At 49.5% G+C, this 16926-nt stretch overlaps 3 protein-coding genes and 1 non-coding gene across 5 annotated transcripts in view; 1 reads left to right on the top strand and 3 right to left on the bottom strand.

The window, feature by feature from the left end:
- The window catches only part of ELAPOR1 (endosome-lysosome associated apoptosis and autophagy regulator 1), a 76327-nt gene extending 67014 nt beyond the window's left edge, over positions 1 to 9313 (bottom strand). The window contains exon 1 of one of the 2 annotated variants that reach the window (XM_090025274.1): positions 9024 to 9313. The gene's annotated coding sequence lies outside the window, so the exon portion shown is untranslated. Of the gene's footprint in view, positions 1 to 325; positions 1616 to 9023 lie in introns of those variants that run through there. The other variant, XM_090025277.1, reaches the window with a different exon arrangement.
- Positions 144 to 9031, top strand: CFAP276 (cilia and flagella associated protein 276). Its single transcript, XM_090025280.1, has 5 exons — positions 144 to 306; positions 1655 to 1771; positions 1941 to 2056; positions 4211 to 4344; positions 5255 to 9031. Exons 1-5 carry the CDS (start codon positions 226 to 228, stop codon positions 5323 to 5325), a joined length of 519 nt encoding a protein of 172 aa, XP_089881406.1. The 5' UTR covers positions 144 to 225; the 3' UTR covers positions 5326 to 9031.
- LOC149853930 (small Cajal body-specific RNA 2) lies at positions 8997 to 9294 on the bottom strand. Its single transcript, XR_016439086.1, has one exon.
- Positions 9314 to 11084: 1771 nt separating the features above from the next.
- Positions 11085 to 13586, bottom strand: TMEM167B (transmembrane protein 167B). The gene is made up of 3 exons (XM_090025379.1): positions 13445 to 13586; positions 13218 to 13349; positions 11085 to 12342 (listed from the first exon to the last, which is right to left on the bottom strand). Exons 1-3 carry the CDS (start codon positions 13452 to 13454, stop codon positions 12260 to 12262), a joined length of 225 nt encoding a protein of 74 aa, XP_089881505.1. The 5' UTR covers positions 13455 to 13586; the 3' UTR covers positions 11085 to 12259.
- Positions 13587 to 16926: the final 3340 nt, after the last annotated feature.

Consider the following 16926-nt stretch of genomic DNA (forward strand, 5'->3'; position numbering starts at 1 on the left):
TTCACTCCTCATGACATCAGGCGAGCCCCTGCTCCAGCCCCTCCGCCCTAGGGCAAGGGTCCTGTTTGCAGCCCCCCCCCCCGGCAACGCCTCCCCGTTTCCTCCGTCTGAAATCACAGAGGCCCGTCACCTAGCAACCATGGCCGGGATCTCAAACAAACCCCGGCATGGTGGAAGCTGCCGCTCCCGAGCCCTGCCTGCCCGAGGAGATCCTGCCGCTGAAGGATGCCACCCACCGGGGGCTCCTTCCCTTGCTGCAGCTGTGACAGTAAAGACACCTCCGGTGGCAAGGCTGGGACCTCCCAGGTAAGGGGCATCTAGCTACCTCTGCTCGCCATCGGGACTTTGCGCCGCGCAGCGATGCACCGGATCCAAGGAGCAAGGCAGGGTCGTGTTTCTCATGCCCGACTCCCCTTCATCTTGATCCTGGCTCCCTCTTCATGTGCGTTTCCCTTCCTTTCCCTAAAGCGTGTGATGCGGTTAAACTGGGAACTCTCAGCCCAGACCTCTTGCCAGACCTTGACCTCGGATGCAAGCGGGCGGAGCAATGGTGTCCACACCTCTGCCGAAATGCATCTGCCTCTGGGGTGGAATGCAGCAGCTCTCCTACACGGGATGGCGACAGTCAGCAACAGGCTGATGAGAAGGAATTTAGATTGTAGGGAGAAGGGGGCAGAGAGAGATGTGAATGTAATTCCCCAGATTAGACTGTCCTACAGGAGGGATCATATCTTTGCTCCTGTGAAAGGTAGCACGGGGAACCCAAATCCAGTGGCTGCTTGTGAAAATGCCGACCTCGGTTTCCTGTCTTTATAGGCTGTGCACATAACACAGGCCGTACTTTTTTGAAGTGTGCCTGCAAATCACATAATGTAGCAGAGGCAACTCAAGGACAATGCAGTGCACACAAATACTTTAAGTCCCCTTCCCTATAAACTGTAGAGAGTTCATATCAGGGTGCAATTTTAAAATGAGCTTTTTGGCATTTTAAAACTGCCTGGTACACATTCCTCAGGACGCTGCTGTAATAACAGGGAGCATAAATTTATGCTGGGTGCAGCTGTACAGAGCTCAATGCAAGATCTGAGCCTGAGTTAGCATCGTTTGGTACCATAGCACTGAATGGCTTTGGGCACAGCCTGGTTTAGACTGATTGCTTGGACACCATTAATAAGCACAGAAAAGGTCCAAAATCCCACAGCTTTGATCAAGATAATCAGGACAGGATCTCCCTAGCAGAAGGGCAAGGAATACTAGCAAGCAGAAGGCGTTTTACAGATATTTAAACTGCAAGACAGAGGCTTGTCGTGGGCAATCACTGGAAAGGTAGCTGGGGAGCATTCCCTCGCAACTAAAGCCTGTGTTACAAGTCCTGGTAGTCTGAACCGTGCTGGGGGAGATGCTTTCCCTTTAAAAGGCACAAGCCTATCTGGAGCATCTCTTACAGCGCTTTTGGGATCCCCTGCACAGCTCTAATGCCATGTAAGGGCAATGCCTAGACATACCTCCTGCAGCAGCACTCTATAGGCCCATGTGCCACACTTGACTACTTTGCACTGGGCATGAGTTTCACCACAGGATGTTCCTGGCAGAAGAGATCTAGACAGCAGGCTTCTCCAAGCATGAACTATTGCCAGTTCTTCCTCTGTTCCAGAGAGGTTCTCTTGCTGAGCTCGCTCCCCTTGCCCAGGAGCAGGACCCTTGGAATCGCCTGCATGCAACACCCACCTTGTCTAGCGTCAGGAGGGAAGTCTGGTACCTGGAACCTGGGGTAAGGAGATAGCACTGCTGTACTGTTCTCCCCTTCCGACCCCCGCTCCCCCAAACACCTCCCTCCCGCACACAGACTAGAAACAGATGTTGCATTAGTCACAGGACCAGTTGTGCCATGATTCCATCTATTAACATATGCAGCAACTTTCTCTGATCGCTTTTGGCAGGTTCCCCAGGACAGCTTGGACTTTAACCTGAGCTCATTGTATGACCACCACAAAGAGCTGCTCAGAAACAAGAACCAGGTAGTCATCCACAAGGAGACGCTCTTTGATGACCATGGGTGAGCACAATCACGTTTTTCCAGAGCCCAGACAATAGTGCAGCTACTGCTAGAAATAGCATTTATGCCAACCAGTGTGCCATTCCCCTAAGCTGGGAGGGAGCCAGCAGCTCTGCCACCCCACGTGTGACCTCATATATGCATGCTGCAGCCAACATGGCCTAAGGCTCCAGCTTGTGTCTTAGCCTTTCTTAGCCTTCCGCTAAGTTAAAACCTCAGGCAGCGCCCATGGTTTCCCGCAGTCCCCATTGCCATCAGTCTGGAGCTGCTCTTAACTGGGATCTGAAGGAGCCTAGATTCAGCCACCACCACGATTGCATGGAAGACCAGCGGGCCTTGAGGCTAGCATCGTGTCCAAGGCCAAAATGGGACACAGAGTACCAGAGGGTAGGACACAGCTTGTCACACCAGCAGCTTACCTCAGTCTTGAGAGCACAAAGCAAGAGAAGCCTATGAGATACAATGCATCAGAGTGGGCAGTTCTCTTGATGCCCCCCTTACCATACCATTCAGTTGTATGGCATATTTATTATACCCAAAAGGGGATTCAGCCTCCACATACCATGACTACTTTGGGTCAAAAGAGCACTGGAAAGAGACAGGGGTTTAGAGTCTATATGCCAGGACACAGATCTCCCATATGGAGCTGCTGTCCACATATAGGTGAGGCACTAAAGGGCTTGGGGCTGCTTGCCCATTCCCACAGGCTGCAACTGCCTACCCTGAGGCTCTTGAACATTTTCATTCCAGTTGCACAAATTTCAACCCTGCAGAAAATTAAGTAGGATCAGGACAGCAGCAAGTCCCTTAGCCAGACTGTGCCTAGGCAGGAACCTGCTGGCTACCTCTCCAACTTGCTACCTCTCCAACTTGCTCTACTAGCAATTCAAGTGCTGGAATGCACAGTATGGCTTCATTCACACCAACCCCAACTTTGAAAGGACGTAATTGAGAGATACCACGATAGGAATCTGTCATCTGATCACAGGATGCTAAAGTTTTAAAGCTACTTCTGCTAGAAAAGTCTGGAGTTAAAATACAGACCAGCAAGAAGGATGAACAGTTGAACAAGAGGTATTAGTAGGAAGATCACGTTACGTTCTCAGCGTCATCCAAGAAGTGTCTTGGTTTATCTCGTAAAATCCATATCTAGGCCCTTGCTGGGGAGACGACCAGTAATAACAAAAGAGAAACTTCAGGATAAGCTTGCTGCTTAAACCTGTTACTAAACTCTCCCTGCCCATAAGTTTCTCTAAGCAAAAAATATTCCCTCTCCCCACTGGTTTTATATCCTGGGCTTAACATGTAAATCAGCCAAACTAGCAGAACTTTACTCAGCAACTTGCTAGTGGCTTCCATCCCTGCAGCAGGGCAGCGACTGGAAGAGCCGTGTCAGCAGGAAGCCAGGGAATCCCAGCTCTTACTTCATTCTCTTGCTAGTCAGAGACAGAGGAGGAAGACAGACTGTGTGCTGTGCTTCCTGGCAGCTGGCATCTCCTCACTGTTAGCAGTTGCCAACTCTTATTTTTTTTCTTACAAACTTCAGGGTATTTGTGGGGTCTTTCTCCAAGAGCCAGCTTACAGAGTCAGGTGATTATGAGGATCTGAGCTTTCTTTCTTTTCTTTTTTTAAATGAAAGTGCCTAGTCCCCTGGCTTTCAGAGGAAAGGTTGAAAGCATGATGCAAGTGTGACTTACCAGGTTCAAAACCCACAATGCAAATATGAATTCCTAATAGGTAAAACCTCATGGTTGGGGAGCGGGGTGGCAATGGAGCTGACTCATAATTTTTAAATGCTTGGGACTGACAAAGCACTAATAGTCTCTCTCTGTGCTAATTTCCTATCACATTATTATGCACAAGTGGTTGCTACTAGGGGAGAGAGGCACAATAACATGGCATTTCTCATTCAAAAGATCTGTTCTGCAGTCAGACCCAAAAACATGGACAGCTGCGAGCAAGGAGCAGGTTACTGCCTTTGCTGGGATCAGCCCCTAGATGCATTAAATCAGATCCACTGTGTTTTATTTGTGTTATAGTTGCACCTACATGCCTTGTAAAGAATTCAGGCTGCATAGTGTCAAGTGCTATACACCCCCCACAGAGAAAGGTAGCCTCTAAACAGCATCTAATGCATCTCACTGTTCACTGCAGAGTACTGAAGGGGCTTGACTCTGTACAGGAACCTAAGCCACTCCCTGCTGAGAGCCGTACGTCCCAGGAACTGCCCATGAGATGCTGGGTCAGCCCAACAAAGGAATCAGTCCACAGCATCAAGGGCACAATCGGTAAGGGCAGTGGGCAGGAGCTGTTCCTTCAACGTGTGAAACAGAGGCATCTTCCTGTAGACAGATGCTCCGCTATTGTCACAGCTGTTTTAAGTATCCTGGTCTCACTGTAGATGCGATTCAGTGTGGCCCGATCCTGTTTGAAGCATGTTAAGAAAACTAGGCTGCAATGATTTAGAGACAGGATCCAAGGCACAGATACATTGAGAGCCTAGCTGTCAGAGGCAGTGAGCATCTCCTATTCCAGCTAAAGACAACAGGATGTACATATGCTCAGCCTTGCTAAAAATCAAGCATCATGGGCTTCACTCAAGATGATGCAGGGAGCCTGTGTCAGACCCAGAAACGTACCGGAGTCAGAAAGGACTCAGGGACAAAGTGCTAGGCTGCGAGTCAGGAGATCTAATCAATGCTACCAACCAGCTGCTGTTTTGGGTAATACACCTCCACCTTCTGTGCGAGCAGCAGTAGCAGCAATATTCCTTTGTAACATACTTTGGATTCTATGAAAAAATCCCCTAGGGGAGCCGAGCGTTCCCATGACCAATAGCAGAATTTGTTTGGTAATACCTTTTATTGGACCAACTAGAGGGTTGAGAGATGTTAAACAAGTTTTCAAGCAAAAAATGCCTTTCTGAGGATAAAATACAGTCTAAACTAAGCACCAGGTAGTTTAGACTGTATTTTAGTTTGGACTACACAGCTGGTCCGAAAGAAGGTATTACCGAGCAAATCCTGCATCTTGGGATTATGGACAGTCATATCTATAATACCACTGCAGCACCGCTATGACTGCCAGCTGCAGTCCCAGCTCAGAATGACGCTACATGAAGTCTGCCCCAGCAATGCTACTGTAGGACACTTTCAATGCTTGTAGGCCTGACAAGTGCATGCCTCCTTCTTCTTGCAGAGTGCCCACATAATGCTTCCACCAACAGCGGGTACTCCCGCAAAGATAATGGAGGCTTCTTTTCTCAATGAAGACTGTGCCAGCCTTTGCCACTGCTGCCGGACCGGATCTTCTTTGGATGAACATAACTCTCACCCCTTTGCACTCTACTAAGGCCCTTTACTCAGCCAAGCCCACCAAATGAACACAGCTCTGGTATTTCGTTTCCGGGTTTTTTCCTCTCCTTTCTACCTCACCCTTCTCTCCATTCCAGATAAATGCTCCATCCCTCACTATGGAGGCACTGTGTGTAGTTGTTCTGGCCCGCAAGCAACTACTGCACAGAACACACTACACCAGAAGCGGGCAAAATGCAGCCCATCAGGCCATTCTAACCAGCCCTAACAAATTTAGAAAATAAATATTTGTCTGTCCCTGGCTGCCTATCATGCGGTCCTTGATGACTTGCCAAAACTTAGTAAGCATCCCTCCACCCAAAATAATTGCCCACCCCTGCATTACACTCTTTCTGCAGCTCCAATTTGGCTCCAGCCACCCAACTTTCATCAGGCTAGATATTTAAGTAGTCTCAAATTCTGGTGACCCAAACTTCACTCTAGATGGGACATTTCAAAGTTGTGGAGTATCAGTCTCTCCTTGCAAAGCAGCATGTGGCCATTCATGTCTTGTATTGACCTGGGCTACTGAAAATGGAGAAACCTATGATTAAAGCCTACTTTCTAGGATGAGGGCCTCAAACATTAGCAGTTGCTTATTTACTGAAGAACTAGGGATGCTCCATGAAGTGAAAAGGCAGCACATTTAAAACTAATAAAAGGACATGTATTTTCACATTGCACTTAATGGGACAGTGGAACTCCCAGCCCCAGGAAGTCACCGAGGGGAAGAATTTGGCAAGACTGAAAAAAAGGGATTGAGGCACTGAACAGGAGGGAGAGGCAGCTATTTTAATCAAAACAAGTTTTGGCTGAAAATCAGAGCCAATGCCCCAACACATGCGGTCTTATTCAGGCAGCCACCCCTGCTCCCGCTTTGCACTGCCTAAGGTCACCAAAGGGCAGGCTAATACTTCAAGCAAGGGAACACAGAATCTCAGTCCCCTAGTCTGTGAGGTTACAGCATTACACTCGCTGTGATATTCGGTGCAGCAGACAGTGCCATAAGGGTTTACAGAAAAAGAGCAGTGAAATGTACTTTTGTGCCAAATGTGCTGGCCCAGCTGGGAGACTGGCACCAACATCTATTAACTGTAAGTTTTTCTCACTTCAGAGCATGCTACCAGGTTCTATGGCAGTTAGTCATTAACAAATCCTTCCTACCCACTCATGGGATTTCTCCACCCTCACCTCCCACATCCATTGCTGGACTCAACAAAAAAAAAAAACACAACGGTTCAGCTTGGAGCCATACTAAGTATTCTTCCAATATTTGCTATAGAACAACTGTTGCATCTCCAGGCTGATTTCACTAGGCTTGGTGAAGCATGACAGTACCCCAAAGGCACCCAGGAACTAGAGCAGGGGTGGGCAAAATGCAGCCTGGGGACCGGATGCGGCCCGCCAGGCTGTTCTATCCATCCCGCAGGGCCCCCAAAACATTAAAAAAATTAATATTGATCTGCCCTGAACTGCCTGTCACGCAGCCCTCGATGGCTTGCTGAAACTCAGTAAGCGGCCCGCTGCCCAAAATAATTGCTCGCCCCTGAACTAGAGCCTACAAGCTCACATGGTGCAAGCCTCTCAGCTGTCACATTTACACACTTAAGGTATTCAACCCATCACCACAGCAAGGATATGGCAAACAGGATGGCTTTGGATGCCAAAACAAATGTGCTCTCAAACTCCACATTGAAAGGTCTAGAAGCAGGAAGGAATTAGAACAAAAAGCTGGAGCCATTTGAATGCCTGTAATCCTAGCCTCCAAACTAAACTGACTACTGTGTGAAAGTAACTCCAAATAATTGAAGTAATCCATCATCCTGCAACTTGCAGTTTTCTTTTCTTTGGGGAAACATTAAGCCAGTGGCTTGCAATCTTTTTAGACTCCAGACCACCCTGGTTAGACTAAAAAAGCCCCTTCTGAACATGCCAACATCCCTCATTTTTTGACTACAGAAAAATACTAGAGCAATTCTTCCATGGGCAGAGCTGGAAATTTGAAGAGGGGTGCAGGTGGTACAGTACATCATCACATGTAACACAACACAATTTTTTCTCCAGCTAAAAAAGAAATTAGCTTTACTTATGTGCTAGGCCTAGAGTGGTAATATTCAGTTTTAAGATTGAAGCAAAAAAACAAAGGCCACTTTACTGGCAAATGTATTGTGTGTAAAAAACCACAATACATTAGGCAAAAAATAATCAGAAGATGTTGCTTCTTTTGTCCTGTTGCAGTTCAATTCATAAAACAAAGTCTAGCCTGGAACATTTTGGCAGTGCACCTAATGCTTCACCGAAAGTTATTTCCACACCCAAGTTGATGTACACCTCAGTTAATGTTTTTAGCTAGAGTTAAAAAGTGCTGGGCTGTGAAACAGAAACTATATTAAGAGAAGCAGCTAACAAGCAGCAGAATTGCAGAAGGCTTCTTCACAAGCAGCGCATCAAGATGACCTAAAAAGCATGGATGGGGCTGTTAACACCTGTGGGATGAAGAGTGTAGAAGAATCAGGTCAAGTACAATGAGCCATAAAGTCAAGCCACTCCCTCGTGCTGTCTCAATAGAAATGCTGCTGTGGGGAGTCGGTTTTAAATTTTGGGTGGAGTAGGAATCAAAGCGGGTGGGTGCGTGACTGCACCCCCTGGATTCCTCCATTGCAAAGAAACTTGGGAAGACCAAGACAAGCCAGAATGGTTTCCTGTTTGAAATCTCTGGGTTTATCCACATGAAGTGTGCTTGCACACCTCAGCGTGCGGCACCCACAGCACGCCTGAATGGCTCTCAGAGCACCAGGAGTGCCCTAGCCTCCTGCTTAGGGAGCCCTGCCTTCCTCCCCTGCAGACAAGGTTCTTTGGGTGAATTGCTTCTCGGCCTCTTGAAGGCTCATATCAAGCGTGATGGCTTCTCTGTCCTCAGCCTGGCAAAACTTTTTTAAACCCAAAAGCTTGCTAAAAAAAAAAAAGTTTTTTTCCAACTATTTGAATTCATCTAATAAAAGACATCAGACGCACCCAAAGAACTTTTGCCTGCCCGTGTCCTTAGACCAACACGGCTACAGCCTACACCCCCGTGTCCGAGAAGGCAGGTTTCCTGAACCGCCTCGCAGGAGAACTGGAGTCTTCTCCCTTGCTCGCTCTTGCAGCCGTAGGGCTAAGGGAAAGCAAAACCCAGGGCATCCGAACCCCACGCCTCCAGGCTTGGGCCTGCACGTAGGATGCCCACCAAAGGATTTGGAAATATCTGACACCCCAGGGGCGGGTGGAGGATGTTTGCTGGTAGTTGGGCCACTTACAGTTTGGACTCTTGGGTATGGATTTAGTTTTGGCTAATTTGGCCTCAGATACGAATTTAAAAAAAAAAAGTGCTCTCTTTTATGAGACCAACTTAAATAGTTGGGGGAAAATTCTTCGCAAGCTTTCAGGTCTAAAACCCCTTTGTCAGGCTGAGAAAGCACTTTGGACTAGGAAGGGAGAGGTCGGGGAGCGGGACTGGGAAGGGCTCCCTGCGGCACCGGAGGGCGCCGGCCCGACGCCCGGGCACGCCGCGGGGGCGCCCGCAGGGCCTGGCACGGAGCGGCGCGGGGTCGGATCAGAATCGCATCAGCACTCACAGGCGGCAGCTCCGCCTCGTCTATCTGATCAAGTCATCACGTCCGACCCGCCCCGATCTGCTCCCGCACAGCGCCCGCAGGCTTCGCCGGAGGGGTCTTCTCATCTCGGGCCGGGCGGGCGGCGTCCCGGCCCGATCGAATAAGATCAACGTGTAGCGCACACGGCGGGGCCCGCACACACCCCACGCACGCGGCAGCCCGCACACGCCCCACGCGCACCCCGCCCCACTCACACACACACACACACACACACACACGCACGCACGCACGCGGCTGCCTCCGCTCGCCCCACGCGCTGCCCCGCTCTGGGCTTCGCCCGCCCCGCCGCTTCCGCCGCCCGCCCACCGGCCCCGCTCCTCTAGCGCCAGCTGCTGGCCGGAGGAGTGCAAGCGCTTGGGCCCAAATTATGGCGTGATCCGGCAGTGGGCGTGCATTGCACGCGTGGCTCGTCTAAACGTCCAGCGCCATTCACAAGTGAATTGCCTAACATGTAGCAGGGGTCGGAGGGATTAGCAATTGCTTCCTCCATCCAACAACAGCTGTCCTAATGTAAGTATAGGGCCCATCCACTTTATTTGTAAGAGGCGATACAATTCCCTATTGCTTCTCTGGCTCTAAAGATTCATTTGTTGCCCCTGCAGGCCAGAGTCTCGGTATTTTTGTGTGGGTTGTTGCTTTCTGATCTTGTGCCGTTCTCCCTTCTGCAACTCTCGCTTCCTCCTGTACCAGCTCTTATCCACTGGACAGTTTAAACGCCACAGAAACACAAGGGTGAGGTCTGTTTCACTGGCCCCTGGAACTCCATCTCTCCTTGGACCTGGGGTTGCCACTTCTAAATAGCTGTCAAGAAAAAGGTTTTGCCTGTGTAGGTAAGTTCACGCACTCATCGACAGCACAATTCAGTGAGAATATTCTTTGCCGTTTGGACAAGGAAAGCCCAGCTTCTACAACTGACTTGCAGCTGGATCTGGAAATGTTAGCAGCGGGGTAGATGTGATTGAAGTCTTAAAGCCTGGTTAAATTCAGTCACTACGTTCTTGGACAAAAGGAACATCAGTGGCCGCCGAGCATGGGAATCAGGGATACAGCCTCTAAACCAGAACTTTCTAGACGTTTAAGTGCTGGAGGCTGCCAGTGACAGGAACAGTGGAAAAAACCTCTGATCAGACCCAGTTCACTCTCCCTGTCAGCATTCACTCCCTGCCACTGTGTGACATGGGATACTGGGCAAGATGGAACCAGTAAAGGGCATTTCTTATGTTAGCTGTGATCAGCCACCTCTCAAATTTGCTGTTCTGTGGTTCCCTCTGCCAAGCTTGTGCTGTCCTCTTGGCATAGTCAATAATATAGAATATGGAGGGGATGATGTGATTTCAAAGTCCTACAATAAGAGGGCAAATTTAGATTCTTGGCTTGGTAAACTCTGGAGCTTTGCTATTAAAAGAACACAGTGGATGAAGGAGTTAATACATTTAGTCCTCAGGGGCCAAGGTCAAGGAAGCAGAGAGGAATCGTGTAAGAGGAAATAATATGGTCCACTGGTGAGAGAGCAGGTGTTGGACTTCTAGCAGCCAGGTCCACTTCCTTGTGTGACCTGGACAAGTAACCTACTCTATGTACAAACAAGGTAAAAGCACTGTCCTACATGCCACTGTACAGTTCATAAATCCATTAGGGACCGAGAGATGCTCAGATACTAATGTAATAGGGGACCAGATACATGCTTACTCCAGATCTATCGGTGCCTACTAAAACTGATATCACATAGCTAGAAATACTTCCTTTTAAGTTGTTTTAAAGCTCCACAACTGTGAGTTTTACATATTACTCCAGAACCTCAGCTGCCTTCTTAAGATTTTGTAACAGCAGTTACCCAGAGCCATCCACAACCAAGTAAACTTTAGTAAGGTAAGTACAGAAATGCAGTACTTTATTTATTGGTAGGACTTAATTCAAAACCTACCAAAGCCCCTTAAGTCCAATAGGCTCTAGCCTCCATGAGGTAAAAAGGCAGGAGAGGAAAATGATTTAGCTCTTGCTTAATGAAAGAGGACAAAGTCAGTAGGGAAAACATTTTATTTGCAAGTTTTAAATTAGGATTTTATAAACAGAATTTTTTAAAAAAACTAAAGCTACAAAAAGTAGCCAAGTGTGTAATTTCACTACAATTGCTGCAAGGGATTGAGTCCAACATGTCAATCTGGATATTGCAGAAAACCAGATGAGAGGACAGGGCGACTAGAGATGGCAATACAAAATAAAATTAGAATAGGAGACTTATTTTCAACAGTCTTTACACTTTTCAAACAAACAAGTTAGGTTTTAGCCACACTTTAAGATCATATCTGCTAAGTTGGATAGGGATTCCCTACCCCATCCCCTCACATTAGTATGAACTAATGTCCCATGTACAATTTCAAAGCACCTTCATCCATTCTACTATTCAAGAGCAAGGATGATTTGTGGACTATTTCAGAGTCCCAGATAGCAGTACCGCTATGCTTCAGTCCCATTTACAGGATATAAATGTCTAGGCTTGCACCCTGGAGTCACGTACTGCTACCACTGAACCACTAATTTGCTGAGACTTGCACTCAAGATCTCCAAAAGCTGTCTTGCATGAAGGTCTTCTTCAGGGCCACCTCAGATTTCACTTTACTGCCCACTGAAGTTTCAGCTTGTGCGTTTAATATACCATGTCTTTGGCCCCTCAAACGTGCACAACTCATATGTTAGAGTTGAATAGCTCAACTCCTCCCTCCCCAGTTATTTTTTATTACCCTCAAGGAATCCCCTCGAAAACAGCTTAAATACAACTCATTTCCCATCCACAGCCTGCCAAACTTTGAGAGCTCATTCATCAATTACACCCAAATAAACTAATGCACGAGAGGTTTCCCTTGAGCAGACTGTGTGTAATGTTACAGTCAATAGAGTCTGATTTGTATACTGGCAGAGATCTAAATAATATATGTCTATAACTTCAGAAAGGGATAAGAAGATAAAAGAGTATGTTCCAATGTTGCTAAAAGCACAGAAAACTTGGGGCGGTCACAGACAGCAGTGTCACACTCTTGATTTGGAAGAAGCCTGATATGCAGAGGGTCCCTCTTGGATCGTCACACAGCACTCTGTCCATTCCTCTCCCGAGATGAGTAATCGCTCTCCCCCTTCAAGTAAACCCTCCTTTTCAGCAGTTTCTCCCAAACAGGCTTGTGCATCTGAAGCCTCAGCATTCATTTTATGAACAGAACATAAAAAGCCATCAAGATGCAGGATATAGCCACCACGGCATGAAGTCTGGTTCCAATGACGGCAGCTAGAAGGCAAACACATGGACACACGGACACACACACATACACGAAATGACACTCAGTACTTTCAGAACAATCTGCCAAATAGGGTAAGGCTTAACATGTATTCTGCATGCAAAGAAGGTAAACATCAGACGCTTTTTTTACTTAAAGGCTGAAAGATGCATCAAAAAAATAAGATAACCATCCTTCGCTTGAGACAAATAAAAATCAGAGACAGTCAGTGGCAAAACTAACAGCGGGCTCCTGGCTCTATCGCCTATTGCCAAGACCTCTAAAGCAGTGTTTCCCAACCAGTGTGCTGCGGCACAAAAGTGCACCGTCCAAAATGAACAGGTGTGCTGCGGAACTTTGCCATGGCAACGAGCTACAATAGGTATGAGCACAGGGGACACCTTAACAGGTGTGCCGCAGAAAAAAATTATTAACACAAGCGTGCCTTGGCCTGGGAAGGGTTGGGAAACATGGTTGTAGCGGCTCTGCAACATGGTCAGCCTTCGCTTCGGTCTAGATGCTCATCTTGCTGGGATCTTTTGACCCCTGCTGACTTCCTGCCCCTGGGGTGGGGGGCTGGACTCGATGATCTCTTGAGGTCCCTTCCAGCCCTAATATCTACAAAATCCAGAGCAGGGGGTGTCAGCCACGGGTTTGACATGTACCCCTGGGGGCATGGAGGAACAGCGCTCCCTCTAAGCGGTGCAGAATGCGCGATTGTGCTCATGCTGCACCGCGCGCATGGCACTGCTTAAAGGAAGTGCTGCTTGGGAAGGGCCCGGCGGCTGTGGTGGGCAAGTACTTGGGAAGCAAGCAGTGGCATCCAGCACTTCCCCACCCGCCAACTCACTGACCGGCTCTGGGGCAGCCGCTCCCCGGGACCCACCTTTGTAGAAAACGCCCCAGACGCCCTTCTTCTCAGACAGTAGCCAGGCCTTGAGGCGCGGCACCTTCCGCAGGTAGGCGCAGGTGCAAACGAGGAGCAGTCCGAAGACCAGCAGCCCGTCCAGGGAGTACACTGCGGGCAGGGGCAGAGGCAGAGACAGGTCAGCCCAGTCCGGCCCAGCCCGCCCCGGCCCGGCGCCTCGCCCAGCCCCGCCCCGCCCCCCTCACCGTTGGTCATGGCAGCCGCTCCGGTGCCCGCGTCCGCCGCCGCCTGTCACCGCGGCCCGCAGCCCCCCCGTATGCGCCCCACAACCTGCCGGCCAACGCGGCCGCCGGAAGCAGGAGGCAGAAGCAGCCGAATGCAGATAACGCCGCGCAGGCGAGGGTAGGAGCGACGCGCATCCATCCAGAACTGCTCAATCGATCGCCGATGCCGCGCTCCGGTGCCGGCGTTTGCTGCGAGCGGCGGGGGAGGCTCCAGGCCCTGTTGCTCCAAGCACCGGCAGGAGTGATCGTGCCGCCAGCAGGGCTTGGAAGGGGGTGGTGGGATGGCAGCACATGGGTTAGCCTTACTGGATGATGGCACTGCATCACAAACAACACCGTCTGTGGGGATAGCAAAGCAGAGATGGAAGGGACCTCACCAGGTCTAGTCCAGCCCTGCTCCAGGCAGGGCCGGCCCTGACCATTGCCCCAGCCAGGCGTTTGTCCAGCCTGCTTTTGAACATTTCCGGGGATAGTGGTGTCCCCAGGGAGCCTGCGATGGGTGCCCATCATAGAGGACGGTCTGGTTGTCCGCTGCCCTCTACTGATACGAAACCGGATGCTGACATCCGAACCCCGAGCCTGCACATAGGATACCCAAGCCTGCACATGCGGGCTTGGGCCTGCAGGTTGGATGCCCGCCAAAGGATTTGGAAGCCTTGGGACAGACTTGGGGTGGCCATCATAGCGGACAGTCTAGTTTTCTGCTACTCTGTCCTCTGTTTATATGAAACCCGACACCTTTATGTCCTCTGTATTTCTCTTTGAGAGAAATAATAGCAGATATAAAGGCATCCAGTTTCATATCAATAGAAGACAACCGGACTGTCCCCTATGATGGCCACCTTAAGCCTGTCCCAAGGCTTCCAAATCCTTTGGTGAGCATCCTATGTGTAGATCACATCGGATGTCCCCAAGTTTTGCCTGCCCTCAGCCATATAGCCGCAGAAGCAAGCTAGGGAAGTCTTCCATTTCCATAAAGCTGAGATCTTCCCACTGGAAGTGTAAGTGGGAGGCTACCTATGCATCACCTTGGTCAGAGTACTACCCCCTGCCAAGTTCATGGTTTTCCCCAGCCAGTAGGAAAACCACCTTCAAGGTCATGGCGTTTTCCCTGCCAGGTAAGTGTCTGAAGCCCTAGGTGGGGGTGGAGGATGCTTGCTGGTTGCGGGGCCATGTATTGTTCTTGAATGACTCATATGGATATGGAATTGATTTGGCTGATTTGACTTCGGGGACAGAAGATTTTCCTTAAAAAAACAAACACAAACCAACCTGTCTCAAGGCTTGATCACCCTCATAATCAGAAAGTTCCAGCCTGAATTTTATCTGCTGCGGCTTGAGTCCATTTTGAGCTCCTTGTCCTTTCACATCTCCATCCACCATATAAATATCATCCTTCCTCCTCTTTATAAACATCACCCTATTTGAAGATTGTTACCAGAATCACCCCTCGGTCTTGTACCATTGAAAGGATATGAAACTGAAGCAGAGAAAAGAAACACAAGTTACCCAATGACTGTGACAGAGTTGGAATAAAACCACAGGAAAAAGATCATTTAAATAATTTAGTTTTTTATCTGGTCACATCAGGAAAGGAGAATTGTAGCTGTGATCCAGAAAATGTGCAAGAAGCTAGGGGTTTGGGTTTTTTGGTGAGGTCTTTTTATTGGACTTACTGTATGGTTGGGAAGAATGTTGGACAAGCTTTTGAGGACAAAACGCCTTTCTTCAGCCACTCTTAGCCCATTGTATGGCTGATCACAGAACCATAGAAAATTAGGGTTGGGAGGGACCTCAGGAGGTCACATCTAGTCCAACCCCCTTCTCAATGCAGGACCAGCTCCAACTAAATCACCCCAGTCAGGGCTTTGTCAAGCCAGGCCTTAGAAACCTCCAAGGATGGAGAGTCCACAACCTCCCTGGGTAACCTGTTCCAGTGCTTTACTACCCTCCTAGTGAGAACGTTTTTCCTAATATCCACTTGTGGTGCTGTGGTGTGGTGCCAGAGGACTGGAAGAGGGCCAGTGTGGTTCCCATCTTCAGAAAAGGGAGGAAGGAGGACGTGGGAAACTATATGCCAGTTAGTCTTACCTCGATCCTGGGTAAGTTTTTTGAAAGAATTATCCTGGCACATGTCCACGAGGGGCCAATGGGGGAGGTTATGCTTAGGGGCAACCAACACAGGTTCATTAGCGGCAGGTCCTGTCAGACCAACCTGGTGGCCTTCTACGACCAGGTCACCAAATCCTTAGATGCAGGGGTAGCAGCGGACATAGTCTTCCTGGACTTTCGGAAGGCCTTCGACACTGTCTCTCACCCTGTTCTCATTAAAAAACTGGGGGACTGTGGCGTCGGCACCTACACAGTCAAATGGGTCACCAACTGGCTGGAGGGCTGCACCCAGAGAGTGGTGGTGGACGGGTCATTTTCGACCTGGAGAGATGTGGGCAGTGGGGGCCCCCAGGGCTCAGTCCTTGAGCCTGCACTGTTCAATGTCTTCATCAGTGACTTGGACGAGGGGGTAAAAAGCACCCTGTTCAAATTTGCTGATGACTCGAAGATGTGGGGGGACGTGGGCATGCTAGAAGGGAGGAATAGGCTGCAATCAGACCTAGACAGGTTACAGGGGTGGACGGATGAGAACAGGATGGGATTCAACACTGACAAGTGCAAGGTGCTGCAATGGGGAGAAAGAACCAACACCATACCTACAGGCTGGGGAACTCCCTTCTCGTCAGTGCAGAGGCAGAAGAGGATCTTGGACCCACTATCGATACCAAAATGAACATGGGCCGGCAGTGTGGGGAGGCAGGAAGGCCAACCGCACCTTGTCAGGCAGGCACAGATGCATCTCGAGCAAGTCCAAGGAGGTGATCCTCCCTCTCTATGCGGCACTGGTCAGGCCGCAGTTGGAGTACTGTGCCCAGTTCTGGGCGCCACACTTCAGGAGGGATGTGGACAACATGGTGAGGGTCCAGAGGAGGCCACTCGCATGATCAGGGGCAGCAGGGCAGGTCCTACAAGGAGAGGCTACAAGACCTGAACCTGTTCAGCCTCCACAAAAGAAGGCTGCGGGGGATCTAGTGGCCGTTTACAAACTAGTCAGAGGGGACCAGCAGGCATTGGGGGAGTCCCTGTTCCCCCGAGCACTGGCAAGAGTGACAAGAAATACTGGTCACAAGCTGGCAGAGGGTAAATTCAGATTGGATATCAGGAGGTGCTACTTCACGGTCAGGGTGGCTAGGATCTGGAACGAATTTCCAAGAGAAGTGGTGCTGCTTCTTACCCTGGAGGTCTTTAAGACGAGGCTGGATGAACATCTTGCTGGGGTCGTTTGACCCCAGTACTCTTTCCTGCCATGGCAGGGGGTCAGACTTGATGATCTGCTCAGGTCCCTTCCGACCCTAGAAACTATGAAACTTAAACTTCCCTTGCTGTAACTC

This window comes from Crocodylus siamensis, chromosome 13, assembly GCF_052110815.1.
Source record: "Crocodylus siamensis isolate JL-2025a chromosome 13, ASM5211081v1, whole genome shotgun sequence".
In the NCBI taxonomy this organism is placed as follows: domain Eukaryota; kingdom Metazoa; phylum Chordata; order Crocodylia; family Crocodylidae; genus Crocodylus; species Crocodylus siamensis.

Coding starts and splice junctions, on each gene's coding strand:
- CFAP276 (XM_090025280.1), top strand. CDS start 226: ATGCCACCCACCGGGGGCTCCTTCCCTTGCTGCAGCTGTGACAGTAAA. Junction 1,772..1,940: donor TCTGGTACCTGGAACCTGGG/GTAAGGAGATAG, acceptor CGCTTTTGGCAG/GTTCCCCAGGACAGCTTGGA. Junction 4,345..5,254: donor CAGCATCAAGGGCACAATCG/GTAAGGGCAGTG, acceptor TTCTTCTTGCAG/AGTGCCCACATAATGCTTCC.
- TMEM167B (XM_090025379.1), bottom strand. Junction 12,343..13,217: donor CTGGGGCGTTTTCTACAAAG/GTGGGTCCCGGG, acceptor TTTGCCTTCTAG/CTGCCGTCATTGGAACCAGA.